Below are 26,525 nucleotides of genomic sequence, written 5' to 3'. Positions count from 1 at the left end.
CACCACCGAGACCTCCGTGCTCACTGAGTGATGGGCCTGGAACTGGCTGGGCACGAACGCGAACCGGCGAGTCATCTGGCAGCCAGTCCTCTGTGATCCTGGACTCAACAGCGGGGGCTGGGTCTGGGAGAGAAAGCTGCTGTACTGCGTAGAAATTGCAAGGTTGACTCACAAGGAATTATCAAACAGGAGACCAAGAAGGATGGTGGTCCACCCACGACGCAGCCCCAGCACACTCCGGCAGGGATTCTGAGGCCCCTGAGGGCACAGACCTCGCCCTCAGACTGGATCCGGCCACAGTCTGACCACCGCCTCCTCCCTCCACTGGAGGCGCCACACAAGTGCCTGGGGCAGGAGCACAGGCCAGGCCTGAGAGACGGGGCCGGGCGGGCTGGACGGCCAAGGCTCTGAGGGTCTCGAATATGAACCCTGAGTTCTGGGAACTGTTCGACAGCAAGCTCACTGCGAGCAAATGCTGCCGTTGCTGTTCAGTCACTCAGTCGTGTCCAACCCTCTGTGACCTCCTGGACTGCAGCCCGCCAGGCTCCTCTGTCCATGGGATTTCCCAGGCAAGAATCCTGGAGTGGGTTGCCATTTTCTTCTTGAGTACTACCTGAAGACCTGTTAGCAATCTTATATTACTAACCTTTAAAAGACAAATGGGATGCAGCAAGTCATTACTTCTCAGTACACACTACATAGAAGATCAACTGTCCCAGTAATATACCTTAAAGTCAGAAACCCCAAAGCCAGAGGAGTAAGTAACAGACACGACAGAATGACCCAACGCATAAAAAAGGAGGAATTACGGTGCAAAATATTAGCTGAAGTGCGCTCAAAGTAACCAGATGACAAAACCACATTCTGCAAGCCTTGGTGTGCAATGAGTTGCAGCTGCAGGAGGTGGGAAGGAACGCCCTCCCTGTTCTCTGGCTCAAAAAGGAGGAAGAGGAGTTGCCAGCTGGGAGCCCTGGGGAGAGCCGCCCTGCAACACAACCATCTCCGCTCTCGGGTCAAGTGGATGCAAACGTGAGAGCCCAGAGCCTGGAGAGCGTCAGAGGTCCTGAGCACAACGCTCCTCTGACCCCAGGGGTCCCCCAGCACCCCGATGGCTGCCGCTCAGCCGCCACCGAGGCTTTCAGCAGGAGGGGCGGCCGTCCCCCGAGCTGCCGCCGCCTCCACCACAGCTGACGCTGGACGGCAGAGGGGCTGCTCCTGTTCTGCCCCCTGCACTGCCTGGGCTGCTGCCCCTGTCCTACTGGCCTGGACTCATCAAGGCGCAAAGACCTTCCTGCCACCGCAGCGGCCAGCTGTCGGCCTCCATCCAGCCTCCCGGCCGGCGATGCCTACACAGCTGGGAACTCAGGTCCTCATCTCCTGCCTGTGGCCCAGCTGCGCACAGCATGGGAAGCTGCACCCCCCCACTGCCGCCCCCAGGCTGCTCTCGGGCATTCTTGCCATTTCCTCCCGCTGGTGGCCATGTCTAGCTGTCGCTGTGTCCCCAGCTCAGTCCGGGCGCTTCCTCTGTGAGTCAGCGTCTGTCACCACTGTTTGTCCACCTGGTCGCTCAGCTGGAAAACCCGAGTCCCCTCTCCTCCACGCGCCTTTCCACATCATGAGCAAGCCTCGCCCGTCTAACATCTACGATGAAAGGACACGCTCGTGTAGCGGGCCCTGCACTCAGATGCGGTGTTCCGCTGCGTCTCCGCGCGCAGTCGTGGCCTCACCTCACACTTCGTCCTCAGGCTGGAGGGCCGTGGGCTCCCCACCACCAGGGCAGACACCGCCGTGCACACCGCTACATCGAGCACTGCGCAGTGTTTGCACGGAGAGGCTGCTCAGTAAACGTGAATTAAGTGATGAAGGACAGGATTTGAGCTCAGACGTTGAAGGAGCCTGGAGAGTGGGATCATCACTGAGCCATTTCACCACTTAGGAAACATTTTTCTAGTATCATAGAATAGCACTCAGTTGCTTCAGTCGTGTCCAACTCTTTGCAACCCCATGGACTGTACCCCAACAGGCTCCCCTGTCCATGGAATTCTCCAGGCAAAATGGCATGAGTGGACTGCCATTTCCTTCTCCAGGGGAGCTTCCCAACCCAGGGATCAAGCCCGAGTCTCCTGTGTCTCCCGCACAGGCAGGTGAGTTCTTCACCACTGTGCTGTCAGGGAAGCCCCTTGTAAAATGAGGTCTCCCTAAAGTAAACCGTCTTCATGTGACGGTCACTGAAAAAAACCACATCCATCTCTGCCCCCTTCAATCCCACTCGAGGGAAAGGTGCCATTTGTACGGCCTAGACAATAACAATTCCAAGCCAAGAAAAGGTGGGGGAAAAGGGAAGGAGGGGTGGGGCGTTAGGCACCTTTCACCAACGGCCAACATGGTTCTGTGAGCCGGGCTCCCAGCACCTCACAGTCTGGACGCCAGGACGCCAGGTGCCTGGAGGACCCATCTGTGCTGCACAGCACAGCTGCATGCCTGGATCAGGTGGCTGTGGAAGGGAAGAACTGAAAGAGCAGGGTCTGCACTTGTCTTCATCACCACCTAGGAGCCCGGTGACCGCAACGGAGGCGCAAAGGTCATTCCAGACTTAAAAGAGGCTAACCGAGAGAGAAAAACTTTTTAAAGAGAGGATGATAAGGTGAGCAACAAGACAGAAAAACAGGGGCATACTAGACATAGAAATGAATAAATTACACAGAAAGCCATTTTGAGGAATTTTTACGGAGACCTGCACATCCACGGTTGCTACCCTCACCTGAGGCCTCACCTCGCAACAGAAACTCTACTGAGCTGCTGCTGCCAGAGCAGCCCGCCATCACCCGCGCCATTTCAGACAGCTCCCGCCCGCCTTGGCTCCCCTGTCCACCTGATGCCTTCAGTGTCAACAAACGGTGTTCTCTCCTGTCGCAGAGGGAGCCCCTCAGGAGTCAGAACACCCTTGCTTTCCGACTGCAGATCACAGACCTCTGTGCCTGGTGCCCCCCCCCCCACCGACAGCCGAGGCCCAGCCCTGCCCCCACCCGCGGGCACCGCCCCTCCCTGTGCTGGGCCCCCTTCCCCGTCTCTGCCCTCACTTTCTGCTGTGTCCTTTCCCAGTGGAGACTAACGGCCTGATTCAAAACAGGTCCATGTTTTCAGGTTATATCACCTAAAAAATTTAGGTGATATTTACAGAGAAAACAGTGGGAACTGCATGCTGTTTCTAAAACATCTCAACTGATCTTCAAATGTCCCAGTTGCGCTCTTATCTTCTATAATTCCTGGCTTGTCTTTGCTACCAAAACATTTTGTTCCAAACAGTGGTGTCGTGTAAGGATTGGGCTGTCCAGTGTTTTTAATCATCCTCAACAGTAAGTGTTTATTCTTCCTGGAGAATCTGGCCACTTGTTTATCTGTTGAACTACATTTCCCTTTAAAGGCTTTGCAGGGAAAAGAGAAGATATAAAATATAAGATTAAAGAATGAAATGTTGGAATTGCCAAAAAAAAAAAAAAATCTCCACAGTTCAGGAAATCCTAGCATGCCTGCTTTGTTGTTTGTTTCCAACTTGAGTGAGGCTTGTGAAAAGACAATCAGAATGGTCTCTCTGTTCCAACGGGTCATACAGGAAAGAAACAGGAAATCTTGATGAAAGCTTGGGCTTCACAGGATATTTGTGTGAGTGTTTATCCCATGCGTTTGATGTTGTCTCTCCACATCTGCACACTTTATGCCTGCGTTTGGGCTGAAATGTTTTAAAATACCACTCTGCTTTTTCACTTCATTACAGTTCCTGGCACTGGGCTCTCTACATGGGAGGGGCTCACGAGCCACACTGAGTAAGGAAATTGAGGCCCAGAAGGCACCAGTCATTCATTTCCTCTGGATGCGGGCTCCCTCATTATAAAATGTGAGGATTAGACCGGATAAGTGCTTCTAAAAGTTTTCCACCAAAGCATCCCTCGCAGCGGCGAAGATGAATAGTACCCCCCCGGGATCTGAGGGCTCAGCCTGGAGCAGACTTTGCAAACTGCAAGTTGCTTTGAAATGCCCTGTTTTATCCTACAAAATTCATGAGAACTGTGCATTTTACAAAACAGGAAAAGTCTCTGTTTGTTTTAATATGAACGTTACCTCAATAGTAAAACCGCTTTGCTTTCCCACCAGATAATCAAGTGAGCCCAACACTGTAAGACGCAGGCATCAGCCCCTCCAGCCCGGCACTCACGCACCCCAGGGGTCGCCCAACCCTAACCTTAACCCTTCACACTCACACACCCCAGGGGTCGCCCACCCCGGCCTGCGAAGCTGGGGCTGCTGGTCGGCAAGCACATCTCCTTCCAGAGTGAAACGCTGCACCCACAACACTCAAGGCTTGTGCGTTCTTCGGAACAGGAAGACAAGATGACGGGAAAGTTGCCATCCTTGCACTTGAACGGCAGGCAGAGAAGGCAGGCGGGTGTAGAAAGGTGTGTAGGTAAAGGACTCGGAGCTGCCTGCAGTTGTCCAGAGCCACACGGGGGGGCCAGGGTCTGATGGAAGGTGCGGACGGTCACCGATGTTGGACCTGGAAGGGACCCTCTGCCCTCAGCACTCAGGACAGTCACCTCCACACACTCAGGAGGGAAACTTACTTTCTCACGAAACATACCACTGCACATCGGAATAAGCCTTTAGGAAAGAACGACCTTGAAACGATTCAAAATGTTCCCATGATACCATTCACCCAGAGGCTCAATTTCTGTCCCCAGACACCCCGGGGCTGTTAGTGTGAAGAGCCCAACTCAAGTTCACGTCCACATCCAACCCTGTCACCTGGTCACTGGGCGGCCCCTCTGGCCAATAACCTGCCCAAATGAGCTCAGTCTCCACGACGGGGAGATGGAGCAACAGACGATGGAGCTGCCTCTCAGGGTGACTGTGAGGACGGGAAGGGGCTGAAGTCTGTAAAGCAGCTAGAAGCGGGGCTGGCCTGGTGTGTGTCCTCCTGACTGCACGCTATTACAACTACTATGCGGCTTTCCTGGTGGCTCAGCTGGTAAAGAATCCTGGAGTCAATCCCTGGGTCGGGAAGGTCCACTGGAGAAGGGAATGGCTACCCACTCTACTATTCTGGCTTGGAGAATTCCATGGACTCTACAGTCCATGGGGTCGCACAGAGTTGGACGCAACTGAGTGACTTTCACCACACAGACCAACTGTAAGACTTCCCTATTACAGGCCTGGAATTTAAAAATACACAGCACGCAATGCTCCCGAGTCTCGTCCTCTCTTGGCAAATATCGTTACTTCTTGAAATACTCCTCTGACCTCTCCCCACACGTCCTTAGTTCTGGAAACTGTCCTTTGAACATGTTTGCGATTTTCATCATCCTGCTTAAAACACAGTGACCAGAACTGACCTACTCCTCGAGGCCTGACAGGTGGACAGTCCAAGGAGGCTCCCTTTTACCCTACCCTGCCCCTCGTCCCGAGTTCCTCCTCTTTCTGGTCACTCAGAGCGGGCCTCTGCCCCGCACCCCACAGTCGCACCCACATTGCCCCGCCCCCTCCTGCCTGAGGGCCCCGCCCTCTGCCCCTGCCCCACCCACCCCCTAGGGCCCCTCCTACTGCTGAGCGAGGCCCCGCCCTCTGCCCCTGCCCCGCCCCCTCCTGCCCGAGGGCCCCGCCCATGGCTGAGCGAAGCCCCGCCCTCCGCCCCTGCCCGGCCCTCCACGGCCACCAGCTCCCAGAGAGGAAGGAGTCTGTTCGGCTTCCCCTCGGGGAACATGGTGGTGCTGGCTCGCAGGGACACGACTCCGTGCCTATCTTTCCTCATGATACACTTCCATTGTTAAATCGTCGGCGGTTTGGAGTGGTCAGGGGAATACCATTCTGGTTGATAGAATTTTCAGCTTAAAAAGGGGTTTTTAAAAAGTTTGTATATTACCAGGTCAATAAATGTTCTCCTAACACCTCCGAGATCACAGTCCTGCCTCATAAGTGACTGTCTGGAAGCTTCACTCTCAGCAAGGGTGCGGATGATCAGCTCACAACACAGGAAGAAGAGAAACAGGCTAAATCTGCACTGACCTCAGAGATCTTTGAGTGGTTTTCCAAAAATTCCTATTATACAGTCATCAAACATCTATATAATTTCCTTTTTATGAAAATGAAATAAGAAAGATTGATGCAATAGTGTATGGATTCTATTAATAGTATAAATCCTTTAAATAATTGATCAATTCTCCTTATTAAATATTTTTGACCAAGACTATAAAAGAGAAAAATCTGGTACAGCTTCAAATCTATGACTCTGAGAAAACCCTTTGAAGCGTAACAGTCTTTCAAAGGAGTTTATATAAATTTATTTTTCCTTAAAAAAAGGGACTGTCATGTTAAAAAGACTACCACAGGGTAGAAAGTAGAGCATGTAGAAAAGAATCAACCATCTAAAAAATAATTAACATCATTGTTTGAATATTTCTGATTTTCAAGATTAAGGATAATTGGGCCGGAAAATGTAAACATTTTTCATGACTCTTAGTAGATGCTACAGAAATTTTTCTGGCTACGTTAACTTAAAATGCCACTAGCAGTATATAAAAGTGCCAATTTTATGAAACTTTTGTCAACTTTAGATGGTACATCACTTTAATTTGCGTTTTTATTAACACCAAGGCTGAAGATATTTCTACATGGTCATTTACTCAATTTACTTCTTATATATCTTTCTTTCCTTTGCCAGTTTATTTATTGGGACATTAAAGATTTTCTTATAATCTGCGCTACTTATTTATATGCTAATTATTTTATTTGTTATAATTCATTAATTTAACAAAGGGAATCACTGTTTGTCTATCCTAAGTGTTTTTGCCGTGTACACGCTGTGCTAGAGGGGGGCGTGTGGTGGAGACAAGCGCACGGCAGCCCCAGGGCCTCAGGCCGACGCACCTGCTGCTCGTATCTCTGCTTGGCGTCATCCAGCTGCCACAGGAACTCCTTGGACTGCTTCTCACGGAGAGACTTGGACCGAGTCAGGTCTGCTTCCACCTTTTCCATCTGCAGAGTTTAAAAATCAAATATCAAACTTTCAAGTGACAAATGGCATTGCATATTTTTGTCAATTGCACATTCATTAAAATGATGGATTTTCAACACCTCACCAATCGTGATGCTGAATTTAAAGATGATAAAATGGTGACAGATGTGTCCACTTCTCTTGATAGGTTTTAACAGTTTCAAATCAGGGAATTTATCATTGGTATATAGTTGACTAAACTTTACTGTGACAATAATATTGTGATAGAAATACAATTTTGAACATCCAAATACTTACTCAACATGGTTTTATTAAGGCCTTGCTGTGTGCTGAATGGGAGAAAATATTTGCAAACCATCTATCTGAAAAGGGACTTGCATCTAGAATATATAAAGAAATCTTACAACTCAATAATAAATGGGCAATTCACTTCATGGGAAATAGATGGGGAAACAGTGGAAACAGTGTCAGACTTTATTTTTTTGGGCTCTAAAATCACTGCAGATGGTGACTGCAGCCATGAAATTAAAAGACGCTTACTCCTTGGAAGAAAAGTTATGACCAACCTAGATAACATATTCAAAAGCAGAGACATTACTTTGCCGACTAAGGTCCATCCAGTCAAGGCTATGGTTTTTCCAGCGGTCATGTATGGATGTGAGAGTTGGACTGTGAAGAAGGCTGAGCACCAAAGAATTGATGCTTTTGAACTGTGGTGTTGGAGAAGACTCTTGAGAGTCCCTTGGACTGCAAGGAGATCCAACCAGTCCATTCTGAAGGAGATCAGCCCTGGGATTTCTTTGGAAGGACTGATGCTGAAGCTGAAGCTCCAGTACTTTGGCCACCTCATGAGAAGAGTTGACTCATTGGAAAAGACTGTGATGCTGGGAGGGATTGGGGGCAGGAGGAGAAGGGACGACTGAGGATGAGATGGCTGGATGGTATCACTGACTCGATGGACGTGAGTCTGAGTGAACTCTGGGAGTTGGTGATGGACAGGGAGGCCTGGCGTGGTGCAATTCATGGGGTCGCAAAGAGTCGGACACGACTGAGCGACTGAACTGAACTGAACTGAACTGAATCCCAATTTAATATTGGGCAAAGGGACTGGAAGACACGCCTCCAAAGAAGATACACCGATGGCCAACAAGCACATAAGAAGATGCTCAACACCACTGTCATCAGGCAATTTCAAATTAAAATAGCAACCTGCACTTCAATTGTATTACAGCCCACTGGGATGGCTGTAATCCAAAAGCCAGACGGTAACAAGGATTGGTGAAGATGCAGAGGAATCAGATTCCCACAAGCGCTGGTGGGGGTATAAAGTGACGCAGCCACAGTGGAAGACAATTTCACAGTTCCTCAAGAGACTGACCGCAGAGTGACGCGGTGAGCCCGCACAGACTCCGTAGGAACCGGGAACTCCACTCCTAGGTGAGAAACGAAAAACACAATCCATACGAAAAGCTGTATTCAAGTGTTCATGGCGTGACTGCCAGAAAGGAGCCAACCCAAACATCCATCAGCTGATGAGTGAACAAAATGTGGCACATTCATACAATGAGACATTATTCGGATGAAGTACGAACACACATTGCAACACGGATGAATCTTGAAACAGTCTTCAAAGCGAAAGAGAACAGGCAGGAAAGGCCGTGTACCGCACTGTCCCATTTGCGTCCAATTCTCAGAAGAGTCGAACCCACAGAAACAGAAGGACGACTAGTGACCGCTCGGGCGACGGGGCCGGGGGTGGGCTTTTCTCGAGTGATGATAGCTGCACGGCTCTGTGACTGTACTGGAAACCACTGAAGCATACACGTGGCTCGGCAGCTTCCAGATTCAGCGATCAGAGCTCTAAGGTGACCAGCACAGGCCCTCAGGCCCGGGATGGCTCTGCTGAGGAATGGCTAAAGCAGGCACGGTGGCGCCCACGTTGTTTCCCAACTCAGGGCGGGGGTTTCAAGGCATTTTCTCCTCCAGTGAGTGCTCTTCGCATCGGCCCTCTACCCAGAGGCCTGTGACTCGGTCCTCGGGAGCCTCCCCTGGCACTTCCCAAATGGCTGCAGCTCCTCACGAGGCAACTTTGCTCCTCTCTGTTGGAAAACCCTCCATGCTTCTCCCATCCAGCCATCCCTCTCCAAGGCTGACTCGAGCCTCCCCTCCTGGCGGAGGGGTCTGCTCTCTGATCCACAGCTGACAGAAACACCATCCTCTCACTGTGCTCTGGGAGCAAGAAAACGAAACCTCTCCTTTTCCCAGCACATGGCGCTTTTCTCTAGAGTGCAGGAGTGTTTCAAATTGCAAGCTCCGTTCACTCATCTGCACAGTGAGCTCCCAAATAAAAGAAACTATGACTTACAGTTCTGTTGTACCTTAGTTATTAATTAATTGCCACGGTGTGCAGAATAAATACATATTAAATTCTCAAGGATGAATGAAGGGCAGACAAAAGCAAAACAGAAAGGAGGCAAGAAAGGTAAATCAAGGAGAGAAGACCTGGTTTATTCAGTACTTTTAAGACAAATCTTCATATGAAGTTGATCTTTGGTTCTTATTCTACTTTAGCACAGATTGAGTATTAGAAATAACAATAATTATTAAAATATTTTAAATGTAATTAAGAGCTTTGTATATGCAACATTTATAAAAATAGGATATCTTCCTTCAAAAAAATTATCTTCTATAATGAAAATAGAAAACAATTTAAAGCACATGAAAGACCTCTTTCTTATATCGAAACATTAAGAAAAATTCAAAGTGTTTTAAGTGTTATTTTATACTGACCGAAAATGCAAGACCCCACTCCATTCTCCTTCCACAATTTAACCAAAATAAATAAACAAGTCTTGTAAAACACTTGAAGTTTGTGTAGAAACAAGGTTTTCAGTTGCCATAGATACAAAAGATTCTGCTTAATCATACAGCATTCCATATTCCATTTAACTTCAAGTGTAAGGAAGAAAGAACCACCCACTCCTTCATTGGGTAAATGGCTTCCAAGAAAGCTAAGTGTAGAACTTGGTGATCAAATTAGGAGCAGAAAAGGGCTCGGGTGTGTCTCTGTGAATGTCTAACGTTCACGGGTGATGGAGAGGGGTGTACCCTGGTGTGCTGAGCATTACTTGAGCTCCATGAAAGAGAACATCTGAGCGTCCAGAGCTTAAGCAACACCAGGGCTCTGTTCCCCTCGGGTCACGAAACGTTCAGGAACAGGCCGCGGCATCGGCAGTTCAAAGATGTCAGGGCTCGGGTCTCTGCAATTCAGCCTCCTGTGATGGCCCCAGAGTGGTTTCTGCAGTTCAGAACCACCCCCCCCCCACCACCACAAAGGGTGGGGGCAAGGGGACAAGGGTTAAGGGTCCATAGCAGCTGCTGAAAACCCTCTGAGGGGGCTTTCCTGCAAGCTCCTGTCAGGAGCAAGTACAGTACGCTGTTTCCATCTCATCACCGCCTTAGAAGTTCTCTGCATTAGAAGCCACACTCCACCTGCGAGGTGAGAGACTGCCGATCTAGCACTGTGTCTAACGTTGCCCTAAATAAACTCAGGGCTCTGCTGTGCCAGTGAGAGACTAGGAATGGACACTGGACCAGGATCTAGGGTCTCTGTCAGATGTGGTTGTAAAAAGTCACTGTTCCTTCTCTAGTCAAGTTCCGTGGTGTTGTTCGGTTCTGAGTAATCTGACATATATAATTTAGTAGAAAATTATACAAGTCTATAGACATACAGTTTTGCTGTATTTAATACCTATTTAGATAAACTATAAGAAATTGTCCTTCAAATGTTGCCAGATATGTATAGATAGATGGATAGACAGACAGATAGGCAGATAAGACAGATACAAATGGCAGCAAGACAGCTAAACAATTATCTGTGCTTGACTAAAGATTCAGTAGAAACTAACGTCCTCAACAGAGAAAAGCAGCGGGCGCATGCCTGGTGCGTCTCCCCTTCTTATCTGTTTGCAGCAGTCCTTCATCAACCCTGGAGGTGGGTGCTTTATTCAGTGCCTCCTTGCCACGGCAGCATCTACTGGCCTGGCCCTTCTCTGCCTGCTGCACAGCAATACTTGCTTTGACATGAATCAGCGTGATCATAACGTGTGTGTCTACTGTTGGTCTCTTTCCCCTAAAACACTGTTCATCTTTGTGCCACAACTGCACTGTATTTATGACTATAGCTTAATATTAATCTCAGTATTCAGCAGTATTTATAAGTTCTGGTAGCATAAGGTTGCCATGGTTGCTCTGAGCCGTCTGTATTTCCACGTAGATTTTAGAATCAGCTTGGCAGTTTCCCTCCCTCCCCTGCCACCAGCACCACCCTTCCCCACCCTCCCCACCCTGGCAAAAAGCATTGCTAACGTTTTGAGTTTTAGGATTGTGTTGATTCTATAGATTAATCTGGGGAGAACTGAGAGTTTTACAGGTTCTCCCGATGGCTTAGCTGGTAAAGAACCCATGTACAACGCAGGAGACACAAGTGAGACAGATTCAACCCTTGGGTCGGGAAGTTCCCCTGCAGAAGGAAATGGCAACCCACCCCAGTACTCTTGCCTGGGAAATCCCTTGGACAGAGGAGCCTGGTGGGCTACTGTCTGGGTCGCAAAGAATCGGACAGGGACGGAGCGACTAAGCGTGCACACACAGTGTGGAATTAGAAGGGGCTAAACCAGGGCAGAATCTACAGGAACGGAGTGAAGAAGACGGACACGTACTTTAGGACATCTTTATAACACTGAGTCTTCAAATCCATACATGAGATCCACCGCCCAATTCGCCCAGGTCTTCCTTGGTAGTAAGTAGAATTTCACTTACTACTCTATTAAGCATTTAAGGATGAGAGTTAAGGTTTCTTTTAATTATTTGTTTGATTTCTTTGTTTAATTTTGTTTTTCTAAACCAAACATTTATCCATAGACTTTGGATGTTGACATTTGGAATTGATTAACACAATAAGCTCTGTTAGAATACTTAAATATGCTTCGAGCAGTTTATCTCTGATACCTCATCTCATTTGAAGACAAAATTTTTCAAATGCTGAAAGCAGAGACAGATTTGCCCATTATCATCAGAAAGTAGCTGAGAAAAAATGCTTCTGTTTGTATTGGATACTCTACTACCTTCAAGCTGCTCTAAAAAGACCTTATTTAATCACATGAGCCCGCAGGGCCCTTAAAGGAGAGGAGGGTGGACAGTCCGGATGTCGAGTCTTGTCTTTCTCAGTCTGTGTTGTTGTCCATGTACATTCATAAAAGCACAGATGGATTCAGATGACGTTCCTCCTTCCTTGTAACTTGAAAATTTTTTCATGAAGTCAACAGCAACTATGAGATGATGAACTAAACTCAAAATCTTTTAGACTGTAAGACGCTGCTAATCAGTTTCAAATGTACCAGCACCCAGAAGCAACCTCCCTAGTCAAAGGCAGGGTTTCCGAATTGGGTTTTCACAGCAAACCGTGGGTTTTCCAAGTATAAAGCTAATACCTTGTAGGTGATGCTGCAAAGACAAAGGGGCAGGATTCAAAGCCAGACATTTAGCAGCAGCAGCCACTTAATGAGAATGTATTTTCAAAAGGAGCAGAATTAACTAGAAAAGTCAAGTGGTTGAGTGGAAGCCCCAGGAGGAAGTGGTGCGCTGACGTTCATTCAGTCGGTTTCCAAGATGAAAAAGTTTCACCTTAGAATTGCTGCCAATACTTCAAAAGACATAGCTGTCTTTTTCAGTAATTTATTTGTTTCACAGAGAATAGGTAAATACAGAACCCGATTTCTTTTAAAAAATTCAATTATATACACATATACAGGAATAATTCTAACAGTAATACATTTTCACAATTAAAATATGTATATTTTGCACAACTAATTGCTGACAGCTAACATATATAATGGATTTCACCACTGGAGTAAAAATTAGGTTATTTAAGCAGTCTTAAATGAGATAAAAAGTTCTTCACAGTGAAAAAAACGTGTGAACCAACTTTTTAAAAAAGTTAAAGTCTGTTCCATTTTCCCTCATGGGCCTCATTTTTCAAACAGCAATTCACTTTCAAAAACAAACTCAAAGCTTTTTTTAATTCAAATTCCCGTTGTCCTCTATGTGCAGCAGTTTCCAAGTGGAAAAAGATGCCCTGAGCTCTCCCGGCGTTTACACAAAAGACTTCAGTGAGAAAAGAGCAGTTCAAAACAACAACAGGAGAGGAAAATATAGGCTGCGGAAATGTCCAAAAGCAGCGTGGATTCTCCAGCTAATGACTCTGCTGATTGCCTTTCTTTGAGAACTTGAGCCACATCCACACTTTTTAACCAACTGACAACCTGAGGTGGAGGGCATCCAATTCGCCATGTTTTGACAGATATATTGTATTTACTGCCTGTTAAAATTTGCTCCGTGAGGACTGTCCAATTCGCTAGTGACCCTGGCTGTACGGATTCCTTTATAAGTGGGGCTGCTCCATATTATTACACTCACCCCAAAGGTGCCTTCTGTGTTTCAGAAACTCAGCTGCACTTGGTAAAACTATCTGTCACTGCAACCACGGCAGAGCTTTCTTCCAACAGAAAACAGAGCACTGCCTGCTCGTCCGCTGCCGTCGCTGTCACCGTTTACCGAGTCTGAATCCGGAGCCACTGGACAGGTCAGTGAGGACCGCTGCAAAGACAGGACACGGGTGAGGGTGTATGGGGGGAAGCGGACCCAGCCGCGTGCACCACAGAGGCCCCTCCGGCGGATCGGGCAACTGGTCCGCAGAGATGCGATATCTGCAAGGTAGGAGCACGCGGACTCTGGAGGTCCAGAAACGGGAAAATCAAACACAGGGCCAGAGAACTGGCGAAGGAAGCCCGAAGACGGCGCTGGCGCAGGGCAGAGCAGTGGGGCGCGAGGGTGGACGGGCGGCGGGGCGGCTTCCGCGTCCGCCGCTCGGACGCCATGGCTCAGCCCGGGCTGCTCTTGTTTCCTGCAGCATCACTTGGTGGCTGCGCAGGTTCGTCGTCTTCTTTTTTAATTTCCTCCTAGTTGTTTGTTTGCTCCAGTTACCTTGGAAACAGTAACTAGGGGGTCAGCATCTGGATCTTCAAGATGGTTTGATTTTAAAGGGGACAGTTTTTGCAGAGGAAAGAGGAAGATGGATTTCTAATTTAATGGTTCCTGAGATCCCATTCTCTCCAAGGCTTTTTTTTTTTTTTTTTTAACATTCTCTCTGACTTTTTTGACATCAGTTCAGGTCAGTTGTGTCTGACTCTTTGCAACTCCATGGACTGCAGCAAGCCAGGCCTCCCTGTCCATCACCAACTCCTGGAACTTACTCAAACTCATGTCCATTGAGTCAGTGACGCCATCCAACCATCTCATCCTCTGTCATCCTCCTTCTCCTCCTGCCTTCAATCTTTCCTAGCATCAGGGTCTTTTCCAATGAGTCAGTTCTTTGGATCAGGTGGCCAAAGTATTAGAGCTTCAGCTTCAGCATCAGTCCTTCCAATGAATATTCGGGACTGGTTTCCTTTAGGATGGACTGGTTGGATCTCCTTGCAGTCCAAGGGACTCTCAAGAGTCTTCTCCAACACCACAGTTCAAAAGCATCAATTCTTCAGCACTCAACTTTCTTTATAGTCCAACTATATATATATATATATTTTTGACATATATTTTCTAGTTTTTTTACCCTTGATAAATAACATCACAATAAACAGCCTTGAACACCCATCATGCACACCTCGGAGTCCTGAAAAATAGAATCCTAGCGGTGGGGCGGAAGGAGGGTTCTTCCTCGTCCACACTGCCTGATCCTACAGCGGTTCCTACGGGGCTCTTGCCCGGAGGACCCCATGCACAGAGGGGCCTGGCCGGCCTCGGCTCGCTGGGCTGCGAGAGTCGACCACCACTGAGCACGCAGCACTCACGGCACCAGGTGAGCCACCTGGTCCCCGGCCTTTCCTTGCGAAAAGGTTTTTAACTGCTAATTAAATGTGCTTATCTGTCATAGGATGATTTGGACTTTCCATCTCTTCTGTGGGCAGCCTCGGTAACTTGCGTCTTCCCAGGAATCCGTCCATCTCACCTGAGTTTTTGTTGTTTGTTGGCACCAGGGTTTTAAAGTATCACCTTATAATTATCTCATTTTCTACAAGATCAACAGTTCTGTCCTTGTGCATCCCTAGCTTCGGTAATTTGCTTCTCCTCACTTTCTGTATTTTACCCTCAGCTGCTGCTGCTAAGTTGCTTCAGTCGTGTCCGACTCTGTGCGACCCCAGAGACAGCAGCCCACCAGGCTCCCCCGCCCCTGGGATTCTCCAGGCAAGAGCACTGGAGTGGGCTGCCATTTCCTTCTCCAATGCATGAAAGTGAAAAGTGAAAGGGAAGTCGCTCAGTCGTGTCCGACTCTTAGCGACCTCATGGACAGCAGCCTACCAGGTTCCTCTGTCCATGGGATTTTACCCTCAGCAGTCAAGCTAAATTTGTCAGTTTTGTTCTATCTTTTCAAAGAACCAACTTTTGGCTTCATTGACTTTCTCTATTTTAATGTTTTCCACTTCTTTGCTTTCCATAAATAAATATATATACTACATGCATATGTAAATATCTATGATTTCCTTTATTCTGCTTCCCTGAGCAGAAGCCTGCTTTCCCTGGTCTGGTTTCTTGAGATGGAAACTAGGTTACTGATTTAAGAAGGTTCCTCTTGGAGATAGATGTTACAAGCTCTTCTCTAAGTACTCTGTTAGCTGGATTCTGTAAACTTGATATGCCATATCTTCACTTTAATTCAGTTCAAAATAATTTCTAATTTTAAGTAATATCTCCTTTACTCCATGAGTTACTCATAAGTGTCTTATTTAGTTTCCAAATATGTGGTATTCTCCCAGATTTATTATTATTGTTTGTTTCTAATTTATTATCATCGGGGTCAAGGAACACATTTTGTATGATTTTAAGATCTTCTGAGTCCTTTTAAGATTTACTGAGAACGGTTTCATGGCCAAGCATACAGTGTACCCTGAAGAATGTTCTGTGAGTGCCTGGAGTTACTGGGTGGAGGGGTTTAAATCACCACCAAGTCTAGACACGCTCCTGCGAGGCCCAGCACAGCAGAAGATGGAGCCGTGCCGGACCCTGGAGCCCACCCACCCAAGAGGAGGCTTCCGCTCTGAAACCAGTCGGGCGGAGCTCTGCCGCCACGCGCGAGCCGGCCTCCGCCGGGGCGCCCTGCCGCCCGCGCTCCTTCCCTGCGCGGCCTCGCGAGGGGCCGCCTGGCGCAGGGGTCCGCGGCTCGCGCCCGGCTCCTCCCGAGTCACGGGCCATCGCACACCCGCGTCTCGCGTGTCCTTCCCACGGCTGGGCGGGAGTCGGGTGTTCAGGCTCGGGGCTTCTGTGGCCAAGCCCGCGTCTGGGGACTTGGATTCTGCCGGGTACACCCCCGGGAGGGCGGCTGACGGGCGGCGGCGCGCGGAGCGTTGGGCCGCACCTTCCCCTCGAGCGGGGCCGGCGCCCGGCCGGTCCTCAGGGTGCTGACCTCTCCCGGGGCCCGCGGGGCCGTCCGCGCGGCTTGGGGCCGCCGCTCCCCGACGAGTCTAGGCGCTTCTTAGCGCGTCTTCTCGGAGGTGTGCGAACATTCTGCCGCTTTGAACTGGGCTGTCTGTCGTCGTCGTCTTGCGCTGCAGCGTTTCTTTTATATTTTAGATATGAGTTCTTGGAAATCTTGGTGAATCCTTTATTTTCCCGTTCTCTGTCTTGCCTTAACTTCCTCTTTTTTTTAAACCAAAAAAAAAACTTCCTTTTTTTTTTTTTTTTTTCCAAAAAACAAACGTTTTTGGTGAATGTAGCAACTTTGGCTGAAATTTAATTTCTGGTTTAACTCATAAGCATGGCGGTAAAATACGTCCTGTTGAGTTTCAGAAGTGTATCGCTTTCCTGAGTTCTGGAACTGCTCCTTACCTGTCGTATTTAAAGAGCGGGAAGGAGAACCATGGCCGTTTCCGGAGCCGCTGTTTAGATCTCCTGTTTAGGCTCTGCCCCCTGAGCAGCCAAGAGTGGAGAGGACCTCATGAAAGCAAACCCCATGACGATGTCGGCTTTTTCCTGAGCTCCCTACACCTTGCCATGAGGATCCTTGTCTTCCTCGAGCAAAAATAGATCCCTCGGTCCAGTTCATTGGCTTGTGCTGGTGTTAACGTCTATGACAGTATTACGTTTTCTTTTATTCTGAACACAAGTGATAAAATATGTTTTCTATACATAACTTGTGTGACTCTCAGTTGTGTCTTTTATAAACAGCATATACTCATTTGCGTCAGCGGATCAACCCCTTTTTTACTGGAAAACTCTAGCCCATCACTGCTGACCACAGTCACGCGCTCTGTCTCATTTTGGCCATTTCGCTCTGTTTCTACCTCTATTCCTTTGGCAATATCTCGAGTTTTGCTTTTATCTTCTCAAGATTCTTATGAGAATGTAGCATCTTGTTAATTTTGCTGATGCCTGTTTACGGCCTCTAAAGAGTGTTCTAACCTATATCCCTCATCTCTCGAATAACCTTTGCGTCTCATCTTCTCGTGGTAGAGTGGTGGCCGCCATGCTCCCCCATCCCGATCCAAGCTTTGGGAACTTTACTAATGTGACCTGAGGATTCAGATTATCTGTTGTTACTGAATTTGCGTTTTCTATTCTAGACACCGTCTGCGGCGAGATCAGCATTCTATCCCACAACCAGAGGTGTGACAATCAGTCGATTCTGCTTTTATTTTGTTGGATTCCACCGTTCTCGGCTCATCCTTTACTATGATGGTTTCCCTATGTACTGGGTGTCTTCTTCTTGATCTCTGAATTGATATAATTTTTTTCCAGAGAAGAAACAATCAGTATACACTATGTGAACTCTTCCTAATAAAATGTTTTTCTGTTGATTTTGGAAGTGAGAAGCTCCTTGGTTAAGTATGTATAAAATCGGTCACAGCCTTTCTCCTTCAAAACTCCATCATTTCTCCGATTTCTTTTCCAGTTTCATTCTGCCTAGAAACTTACTGGATGTCCATTTTATTCCTGATGTTCAATATTTTCCCAAAAGGTACCCAGCTTCAGCTGCGTTAATTTTACTTGATGCATGCGGCGCTTTCATACAGCTCTTGTATTCTCATTAAAGGCACTACTACTCTGAGGTGCTTTTTTTTTTTTTCCCCTGAATTCTACAGTAGACTGTTTTCAAAAGTGTGCTTTTATTCTGTGACTGCTGGATACAAACGCCTTTTTTTTTTGTTCTACAAAATGTTTTCACAAGTCCCATATTGTTTCCTTGTTTTTCTCCTGACCCATTATTGGGCAGTTTGTTAATATTGCATCACCAACCCCCAAAGGTGTATTTATTGAGCCAAAGGTGCCTGCCATGGCTTCAGCTTTTATCGGAAAGTTGTACTGTCAGCCTTGGCACTTTCAAAAGCCCCTTTTTTAGCCTTCTTCAGGGTATACTCAAAACTTCTTGCCAGGGGCCCCCTCCTTCAATATTCTCTGTATTCCTTTAAATGTTAAGCTGATCAAAGAGTTCCCTGTGAGCTCCACTGCACATCTGAGCAGATATGCCTCCTCCGGGCCTGGCCTCTGATCACAGCAGGGAGCTGGGAAGAGACGCACGTCCAGGAGCGGGCACCAAACAGCCCTCCTTCCAGCTGCAAACTCTACCAGGAGTCTGGCTTTCACCCAAGGCAGTGAGCAGGGGTCTCAAACCTTGCTCTCAGGACCCAGGTCCACACAATCCAAATCAAGGAAATAATAAGGAAGCACAGTTCCAGGTCTGTAAACCCCACGGGGCCTGCCCATGACCTTCCACAGGGAAGTTCCTACCACCTGTGAGTGCTCGGGCCTCCTGAGGAAGAAAACTGCAGCTGAAGATGAAATCACAAACAAGTACTGTAACACTCTTAATAATTAAGAAAAACTTGGAATCAGCTAAATGCTCTCAAATAGGGAAGCTGATAAATAAAAGATGGTACATTCATATGATCAAACACATATGGTGCTAAAAGCATTGTCCTAAATCAACAGATAGGCCACAGCTATACAAAATTCAGTGTAAACAGACATTTCTCCAAAGAAGACATACGGATGGCTAACAAACACATGAAAAGATGCTCAACATCACTCATTATTAGAGAAATGCAAATCAAGACCACGAGGTACCACTTCACAGCAGTCAGAAGGGCTGCGATCCAAAAGTCTGCAAGCAATCAATGCTGGAGAGGGTGTGGAGAGAAGGGAACCCTCCTACACTGTTGGTGGGAATGCAAACTAGTACAGCCACTATGGAGAACAGTGTGGAGATTCCTTAAAAAATTGCAAATAGAAATGCCTTATGACCCAGCAATCCCACTGCTGGGCATACACACTGAGGAAACTAGAATAGAAAGAGATACATGTACCCCAATGTTCATTGCAGCACTGTTTACAATAGCCAGGACATGGAAACTAGATGTCCATCAGCAGATGAATGGATAAGAAAGCCGTGGTACATATACACAATGGAGTATTACTCAGCCATTAAAAAGAATACATTTGAGTCAGTTCTAATGAGATGGATGAAACTGGAGCGAATTATACACAGTGAAGTTAGCCAGAAAGAAAAACACCAATACAGTATACTAACACATATATATGGAATTTAGAAAGATGGTAATGATGATCCTGTATGCAAGACAGCAAAAGAGACACAGATGTGTAGAGCGGACTTTTGGACTCTGAGGGAGAGGGAGAGGGTGGGATGATTTGGGAGAATGGCATTGAAACATGTATAGTAGCATGTAAGAAACAAATCGCCAGTCTATGTTTGATGCAGGATACAGGATGCTTGGGGCTGGTGCACGGGGATGATCCAGAGAGATGATATGGGGTGGGAGGTGGGAGGGGGGTTCATGTTTGGGAACTCATGTACACCCGTGGTGGATTCATGTCAATGTATGGCAAAACCAATACAGTATTGTAAAGTAAAATAAAGCAAAAATAAAAATTAAAAAATTCAGTGTAAAAGTGCAAACAAGACTGAGACATAAAATCTGTAGTCTTTAACTTTTCAAAAATGGAAGCATAGAAATTATACATATATGTATACATGTCCATGCATGAGACACTTACAGACATCACATGTGCACATGAAAGTACAAACACGCTGAAATGATACACACGACAGTAATTATCGCATGAGCTCTCCGGAAAAGAGCAGGAGGAGAGAGAAGAACGCGATTAGACTTGAAATGCAAAGTAAAATGAAACTACATCTGTAACATTTTATTTAAATAAACGGTGTTGACAATTGTTGATTCTTCAAGACGGGTACCTAGGTATCTCTTTCCTTTATTCTTCTATAAATTTTTAAATTTTTTCTCATAACTATACAATATACCACTTACATAAGAACCAGAGATAGCCTCTGTCCTCCTGAAATGCCACTTAAAAACCTATGCAACACTATCTACGGCCCATGAACAGACACAGACGAGGGTAACTCGAGGCCTTGCTCTGGAGAAACGACCAGTCAGGGGGTTTTATCTGTACGCTGACCCACGTCCCGAAGCCTGGCACAGTCTGGCCACGGCCGCGTCTATGGACAGGACTTTGAATGGTTTCTGGCACTGCTTTCCAGAGGAATCGGGGCACTGAGGGGGAGGAGGGCCCTCAGCCCCTCCCACCACGCTCTGCCCACTGCCCACCACCAGGAGCGGCCGAGCAGAGTCCCTCCCACGGCCCAGGAAGGCCGCCCCGTGGGGAGGGCAGCGGGGCCCCGCCGGCTGAGCCCTCCTCCAGAGCTCTTGTCTCAGCCTAGAGGAGCTGCCCGTCCTTCCGGAGCTCTGCGGGTGGGGGGTGTCCACCCCGGCCCTCACCTGAAGCCCCGACCCCGACACGGTGGGCCAACCCTGGCAGAGCCTTCTGAGCTGCTAAACACGCCGCTTCCCACGGGAGACCTGCACGTCTCCGCCCCAGAGGCAGCCTCTCACCTGCTCCTTCATCTCCGCGTAGACCTTCTCCGAGTTCAGCTCCACCTGCCGCTTGAACTCCTCCAGCGCGGCGTCCGCCTGCTGCGCCTGCAGCCTCTGCCCCTCGCTCACCCGGGTCAGCTGCTCCTCCTTCTCCCTGGGAAGGCCACACGGGCCGCAGAGTTAACGCACAACCAAAGCACCGGGTCTGGTCAAAGAACAAGCTTTCATCCTCTCTAAAGTACAGACCAGATTTCTATCTGAAGTATCCAAGTGCTATAAAACCTCTCTACAAAAGATGACAGTAACACGATTTGTCTCCGGAAAGGATATAAGCACATAACGTGTGTTCTGATAAGGACACACCGGCTTCGAACAACTTCCCTAGAACAAGACTGTTTCTCACCATGGACCTCCATCACCCGGTGGACGGAGCAGTGAGGCGTGGTCCATCCTCACAGTGGAACAGTGTTCAGCCTCAAAAAGGCATGAAGCTCTGACACACCTGCAACGTGGCCAAGTCTCGAAAGCGCGGTGCCGTTACAGGAGCCAGACTCAAGGTCACAAGCTGGCGCGTCTGTGAGAACCATCCAGAACAGACAAACCCACAGACGCAGAGAAAGCAGGACAGTGGTCAGCACGGGCTGGGGGCCGGCGGGTGGGCAGTGACTGCTCACCACAGGGGGCCAGGGGCGACAAACAGGCTGGGCTTAGGGAGTGGCGATGCCGCACGTCTTTGTGGAGGTACTAAAACCTGCTAAACCGTACACTGTGAAAGGATGGATCGTACACTGTGTGAACAGCATCCCGATTAGAGGAGCTCAAGGCTCGACAGGGACACCTCTGACACACACACCCGGCAGAGCCGACCTGCAGGGTGACGGGGCAGGGAGCGCCATGCCCGCCTGACACGACCTCCTGCCCGCAGTGGACTCGCCCACGAGAACCGTGACCATCACGGTGCTTTGTACCTCGAAATAAAATGAAGTAGTCAAGAAGGTCCACCAACAGAAGAGGAATCTCTGCATGCTGACAGAAGAGAGAGTAAGACTTTAGGGTATAAAGGCAATGGCACCCCACTCCAGTACTCTTGCTCTGGAAAATCAGAGTTGGACACGACTGAAGTGACTTAGCAGGGTATAAACGTGTGGATGTTAATACTGGCCACTGCTGAGCTCTGACTGGGCGCCAGGCGCTGGGTTAACGTGTCTTCTCTCCTTCATTCTCAGGTCCAGCTTGTGTAAGGCCATTTCCATGCCCCTAACTTTGCAGAACCAGAAACTGGGGCTGAGAGACTGTCCCCGAGGCCCCACGTCACCGATGGGCCAAGCGGGACTTGCACCCAGCACCCCCTGTGGAGCCCGTGCGCTGGCTGCTGTCTGTGGCTTTCGAGGTGTCCCTGATGCCACTTCCTATGCTCAGCACATGTCCCCAGAATGAGATAAGCGCCTCATAGAAGCGCCCCTACTGGGTCCCATGGCCTGGAAGCAGGCGGTCACTGTGGTGGAGAGCTGCACGAGCGCTGGATGGACGATGCTGTGGCTGGTGGGCCCGGCTGACTGGCAGTGGTCACCCAGAGGCTCCGTTCAGACAACTGTGAGGTGGGTGCTGGGGCAGAGGCTGCAGCTGACGGCGAGGGTCCCTACGAGGTCATGAGGTCAGGGTGCTCAGGAGCTACTCCTCTGCCATGCCCCCGGACTAGTTCATCCCATGCTCCCCACATTCGCAGACCATTCAACAGACTGCACGTTTTCAGAGGGGCACATTTGCATCTCAGTCTGTTTCATAATAGAAAAGGAAGTATAGTGGACGATATTTGAAAACTTCGGTTTGTTGATGACTCGGTGATGGCATTCAACCATCTCATCCTCTGTTGTCCCCTTCTCCTCCCGCCTTCAATCTTTCCCAGCATCAGGGTCTTTTCCAATAAGTCAGCTCTTTGCATCAGGTGGCCAAAGTATTGGAGCTTCAGTATCAGTCCTTTCAATAAATATTCAGGACTGATTTCCTATAGGATGGATTGGTTGGATCTCCTTGCAGTCCAAGGAACTCTCAAGAGTCTTCTCTAGCACCACAGTTTGAAAGCAATTCTTTGGCACTCAGCCTTCTATATGGTCCAACTCTCACATCCATACATGACTATTGGAAAAACCATAGTTTTGACTGCATGGACTTTGTTGGCAAAGTGATGTCTTTGCTTTTTAATATGCTGTCTAGGCTTGTTAAGCTGCTCTTCCAAGGAGCAAGTGTCTTTTAATTTTGTGGCTGCTGCCACTGCTGCTAAGTAGCGTCAGTCGTGTCCGACCCTGTGCGGCCCCATAGACGGCAGCCCACCAGGCTCCCCCGTCCCTGGGATTCTCCACGCAAGAACACTGGAGTGGGCTGCCATTTCCTTCTCCAATGCATGAAAGTGAAAAGTGAAAGGGAAGTCGCTCAGTCGTGTCCGACTCTTAGCGACCCCATGGACTGCAGCCCACCAAGCTCCTCTGTCCATGGGATTCTCCAGGCAAGAGCACTGGAGTGGGCTGCAGTTACTATCCACATTGATTTTGGAGCCCAGGAAAATAAAACATGATGCTATTTCCGTATTTTCCCCATCTATTTGCCATGAAATGATGGGACCAGACGCAATGATCTTAGTTTTCTGAATATTGAGTTTTAGGCCAGCTTTTTCACTCTCCTCTTTCACTTTCATCAAGAGGCTCTTAGTTCCTCTTCACTTTGAAAACTTAAAAAATTTATAAACCATATAACTTAAAATTATGCACCATTAATTGGCCAGGAGAAAATTTTAACACATTTTTATAAAAATATATGATATATGGCTGAAATATCAACTTTTTCTATAAATGCTGAAAGTCAGTTGTTTTACATCTTTTGTCCAATAACTCACCTGAGCTACTGTTACTATAAATACTTTCAATTTAATAGGACAAATAATTTCTCTATTTTATCTCATTTTTAACTACCAAATTTAGTTCATTTACCTTATAATTGACTACAAAAATCAAGTCCAAAGTTTTATTCATGATCAGTTATATACTGAGACCATAATAAAAATGCTATTTGTTAAACATAACCTAGTGCGGTAAGGCACGCTGCTTCTGACTGATCGCTTCGAGCCTGACGTCTGACGGGTCTGACGGCAGTACAGCCTTCTGTGGACACTCTGCACAAACACACAAAGCCCATCCCTCGGCCAGATCCCGTGCATGATAATGAACAAACACACGATGCTGTGCTGAAAACCAGATCAGAAGAAGAAAGTGGACACTCAGTGCCAGGACCCACGACAGAACAACCTAGTAAAATGTTCTTCAATACTAAGCATCACTGGAATCCTCGTGGACAGAATCATAGACGTCGTAAGAAAGTGAATCCTCCAAAAGACAGATGGTGTTGAGGTTTTCAGGAATCAAATAGGTGCGTCACCCCGCACCCCGTCTGCCATCTGAGGAAACGCCATCTGGCCCAGTCGCTGAGATGCCGCTTGTCACTGTCGCTGTTCAATCACTAAGTCATTTCTGGCTCTTTTGTGACCCCATGCACTGTAGCACACCAGGCTCCTCTGTCCACGGGACTTCCCAGGCCACAGTACTGGAGTGGGGTGCCATTTCCTCCTCCAAGGGATGCCCCCAGCCCAGGGCCTGACCTGTGTTTCCTGAGCACCTCCTGCATTGACAGGTGGATTCCTCACCACTGAGCCACCAGGGAAGTCCGATACGTTCAGTTCAGTTGCTCGGTCGTGTCCTACCCTTTGCAACCCCGCGGCTGCGGTACTCCAGGCTTCTCTGTCCTTCACCAGCTCCCGGAGCTTGCTCAAACTCATGTCCATCGAGTTGGTGATGCCATCCAACCATCTCATCCTCTGTCGTCCCCTGCTCCTCCTGCCTTCAATCTTTCCCAGCATCAGGATCTTTTCCAATGAGTCAACTCTTCGCATCAGGTGGCCAAAGTATTGCAGCTTTCAGCTTCAGCGTCAGTCCTTCCAATGAATATTCAGGACTGATCTCCTTCAGAATGGACTGGGTGGATCTCCCTGCAGTCCAAGGGACCCTCAAGAGTCTTCTCCAACACCACAGTTCAAAAGCATCAGTTCTTTGGCGCTCAGCTTTCTTTATAGTCCAACTCTCACATCCATACATGGCTACTGGAAAAACCATAGGCTTGACTAGACTGTTGTATAGTAACATTAATAATAATAAATGTCTTTTCACATATTAAAAAGTATTTATAGATAGCAAATATTGTTTTATATTAAAATATTACTTTCCATTTAATATTAAATAGAAGACACAAGGAAATGAGTGAAGCCTCTCAATTCATTTTTAGTCCCACCTCACCTACAAAGCTAATTTAGTGGTGAAGTTAAACACCACAGAAGGCACCACTCAATAAGTCAGTATTTCTGCCCAGTGAAACCATGCAAACACATTGAACTCCATTCATACTTTGAAATCTTGTCTTAACATAAAATATCTGTTTTATTTAAATAAAAAGATGATATTCATTTTAATGAGGTATCATTTTAATTTCCATCAAAGTAATGAAATGAAAGTGAAATTTTTCAGCACTTGAAAAAGAGAAGGGTCTGCTCCTCAATAATATAAGAACAGTATTTCCTTTTACCATGATTCCAAATAATGTGCCCTGTAAGAAGCAAAAAAAATAAAGTGACTTTGAAGATTATTTTTTTCAGTGGAACTAGCGGTGGAGCTGAGTGTAAACGCATCACTCAAATGCCTTAAAGATGTGCCTCTGTGAAGATAAAAAGGTGGGAAGAAAATTTCCTTTTTAACTCTGATTTATTTATAAAATGCAGTAAATTTTCCTCGTCTGAGTATATAAAGCATAAAGAAGAAAGAAGCTGCATTCTTATACAACCACAAGCCAGTTCAGATTAAAGGATGTTCTGAAGACCATGATTATTCCAAACAGGCAATAAAATGTAGGAGACTAATGGACTACAATTTACTATTTCGTGAGCTTTGAAAGCTAACATTTATATGTTCAGGCCAACCTTAATTTGAAAGTCTTCCCTTTGCACATTTCTGCACCAGCACTTCTGATAATGATGGCAGAGACTCAACATACATTCGCAGGCTTCACATTACAGTAGACTTCATCTGCTGCCAGCCTGGCCTCTCCACCAGAGGCCCCAAGGAAAACAAAACAGCACAAAACACTTCCAACAGGCCTGGAAACCATAGAGGAGTCTCTGCTCTCTCCCCAGCTAGGGTGAAAAACAAGACTTCAAGCAGCTATATCCTCTACACTCAGGGCTGTTACTGGCACTTAAGCTGCCGATAGTGAGTCAGTCAGAAACTATGACTTTCAAGGCACTCAAAATAATACCTTCCACTAACCATGAGCAACAAATAGACTTCCTTTGCCTCTTCTTCACGTGACTAAGACCAATGGTCTCTGCTAAATTCTCGTTAAAGATGATAAATGCTGTGCACACATCTAAACGTTTGACCCTCAAGGGTTAGACATGGACGCCAGCGACTTGGAAATTAACAGTGGTCTTAATATTGAAAAGCTGGCAATACTCCTCA

The 26,525-nt window shown here is 47.5% G+C and overlaps 1 protein-coding gene across 13 annotated transcripts in view; it reads right to left on the bottom strand.

The window, feature by feature from the left end:
• The window catches only part of CEP112 (centrosomal protein 112), a 309,950-nt gene that overhangs the window by 161,737 nt on the left and 121,688 nt on the right, over window positions 1–26,525 (bottom strand). For all 13 annotated transcript variants that reach the window (XM_040244376.1, XM_040244381.1, XM_040244382.1 and 10 more), the window contains 2 exons: window positions 20,989–21,124; window positions 6,919–7,026 (listed from right to left, as the gene is read on the bottom strand). In XM_040244376.1, the coding sequence (XP_040100310.1) occupies window positions 6,919–7,026; window positions 20,989–21,124 (244 nt within the window). The remainder of the gene's footprint in view (window positions 1–6,918; window positions 7,027–20,988; window positions 21,125–26,525) is intronic.

Source organism: Oryx dammah, unplaced genomic scaffold, assembly GCF_014754425.2.
Source record: "Oryx dammah isolate SB20612 unplaced genomic scaffold, SCBI_Odam_1.1 HiC_scaffold_8, whole genome shotgun sequence".
NCBI lineage: Eukaryota > Metazoa > Chordata > Mammalia > Artiodactyla > Bovidae > Oryx > Oryx dammah.
The sequence above is the reverse complement of the archived record's forward strand: the minus strand, read 5'-3'. Positions and strand labels throughout refer to the sequence as shown.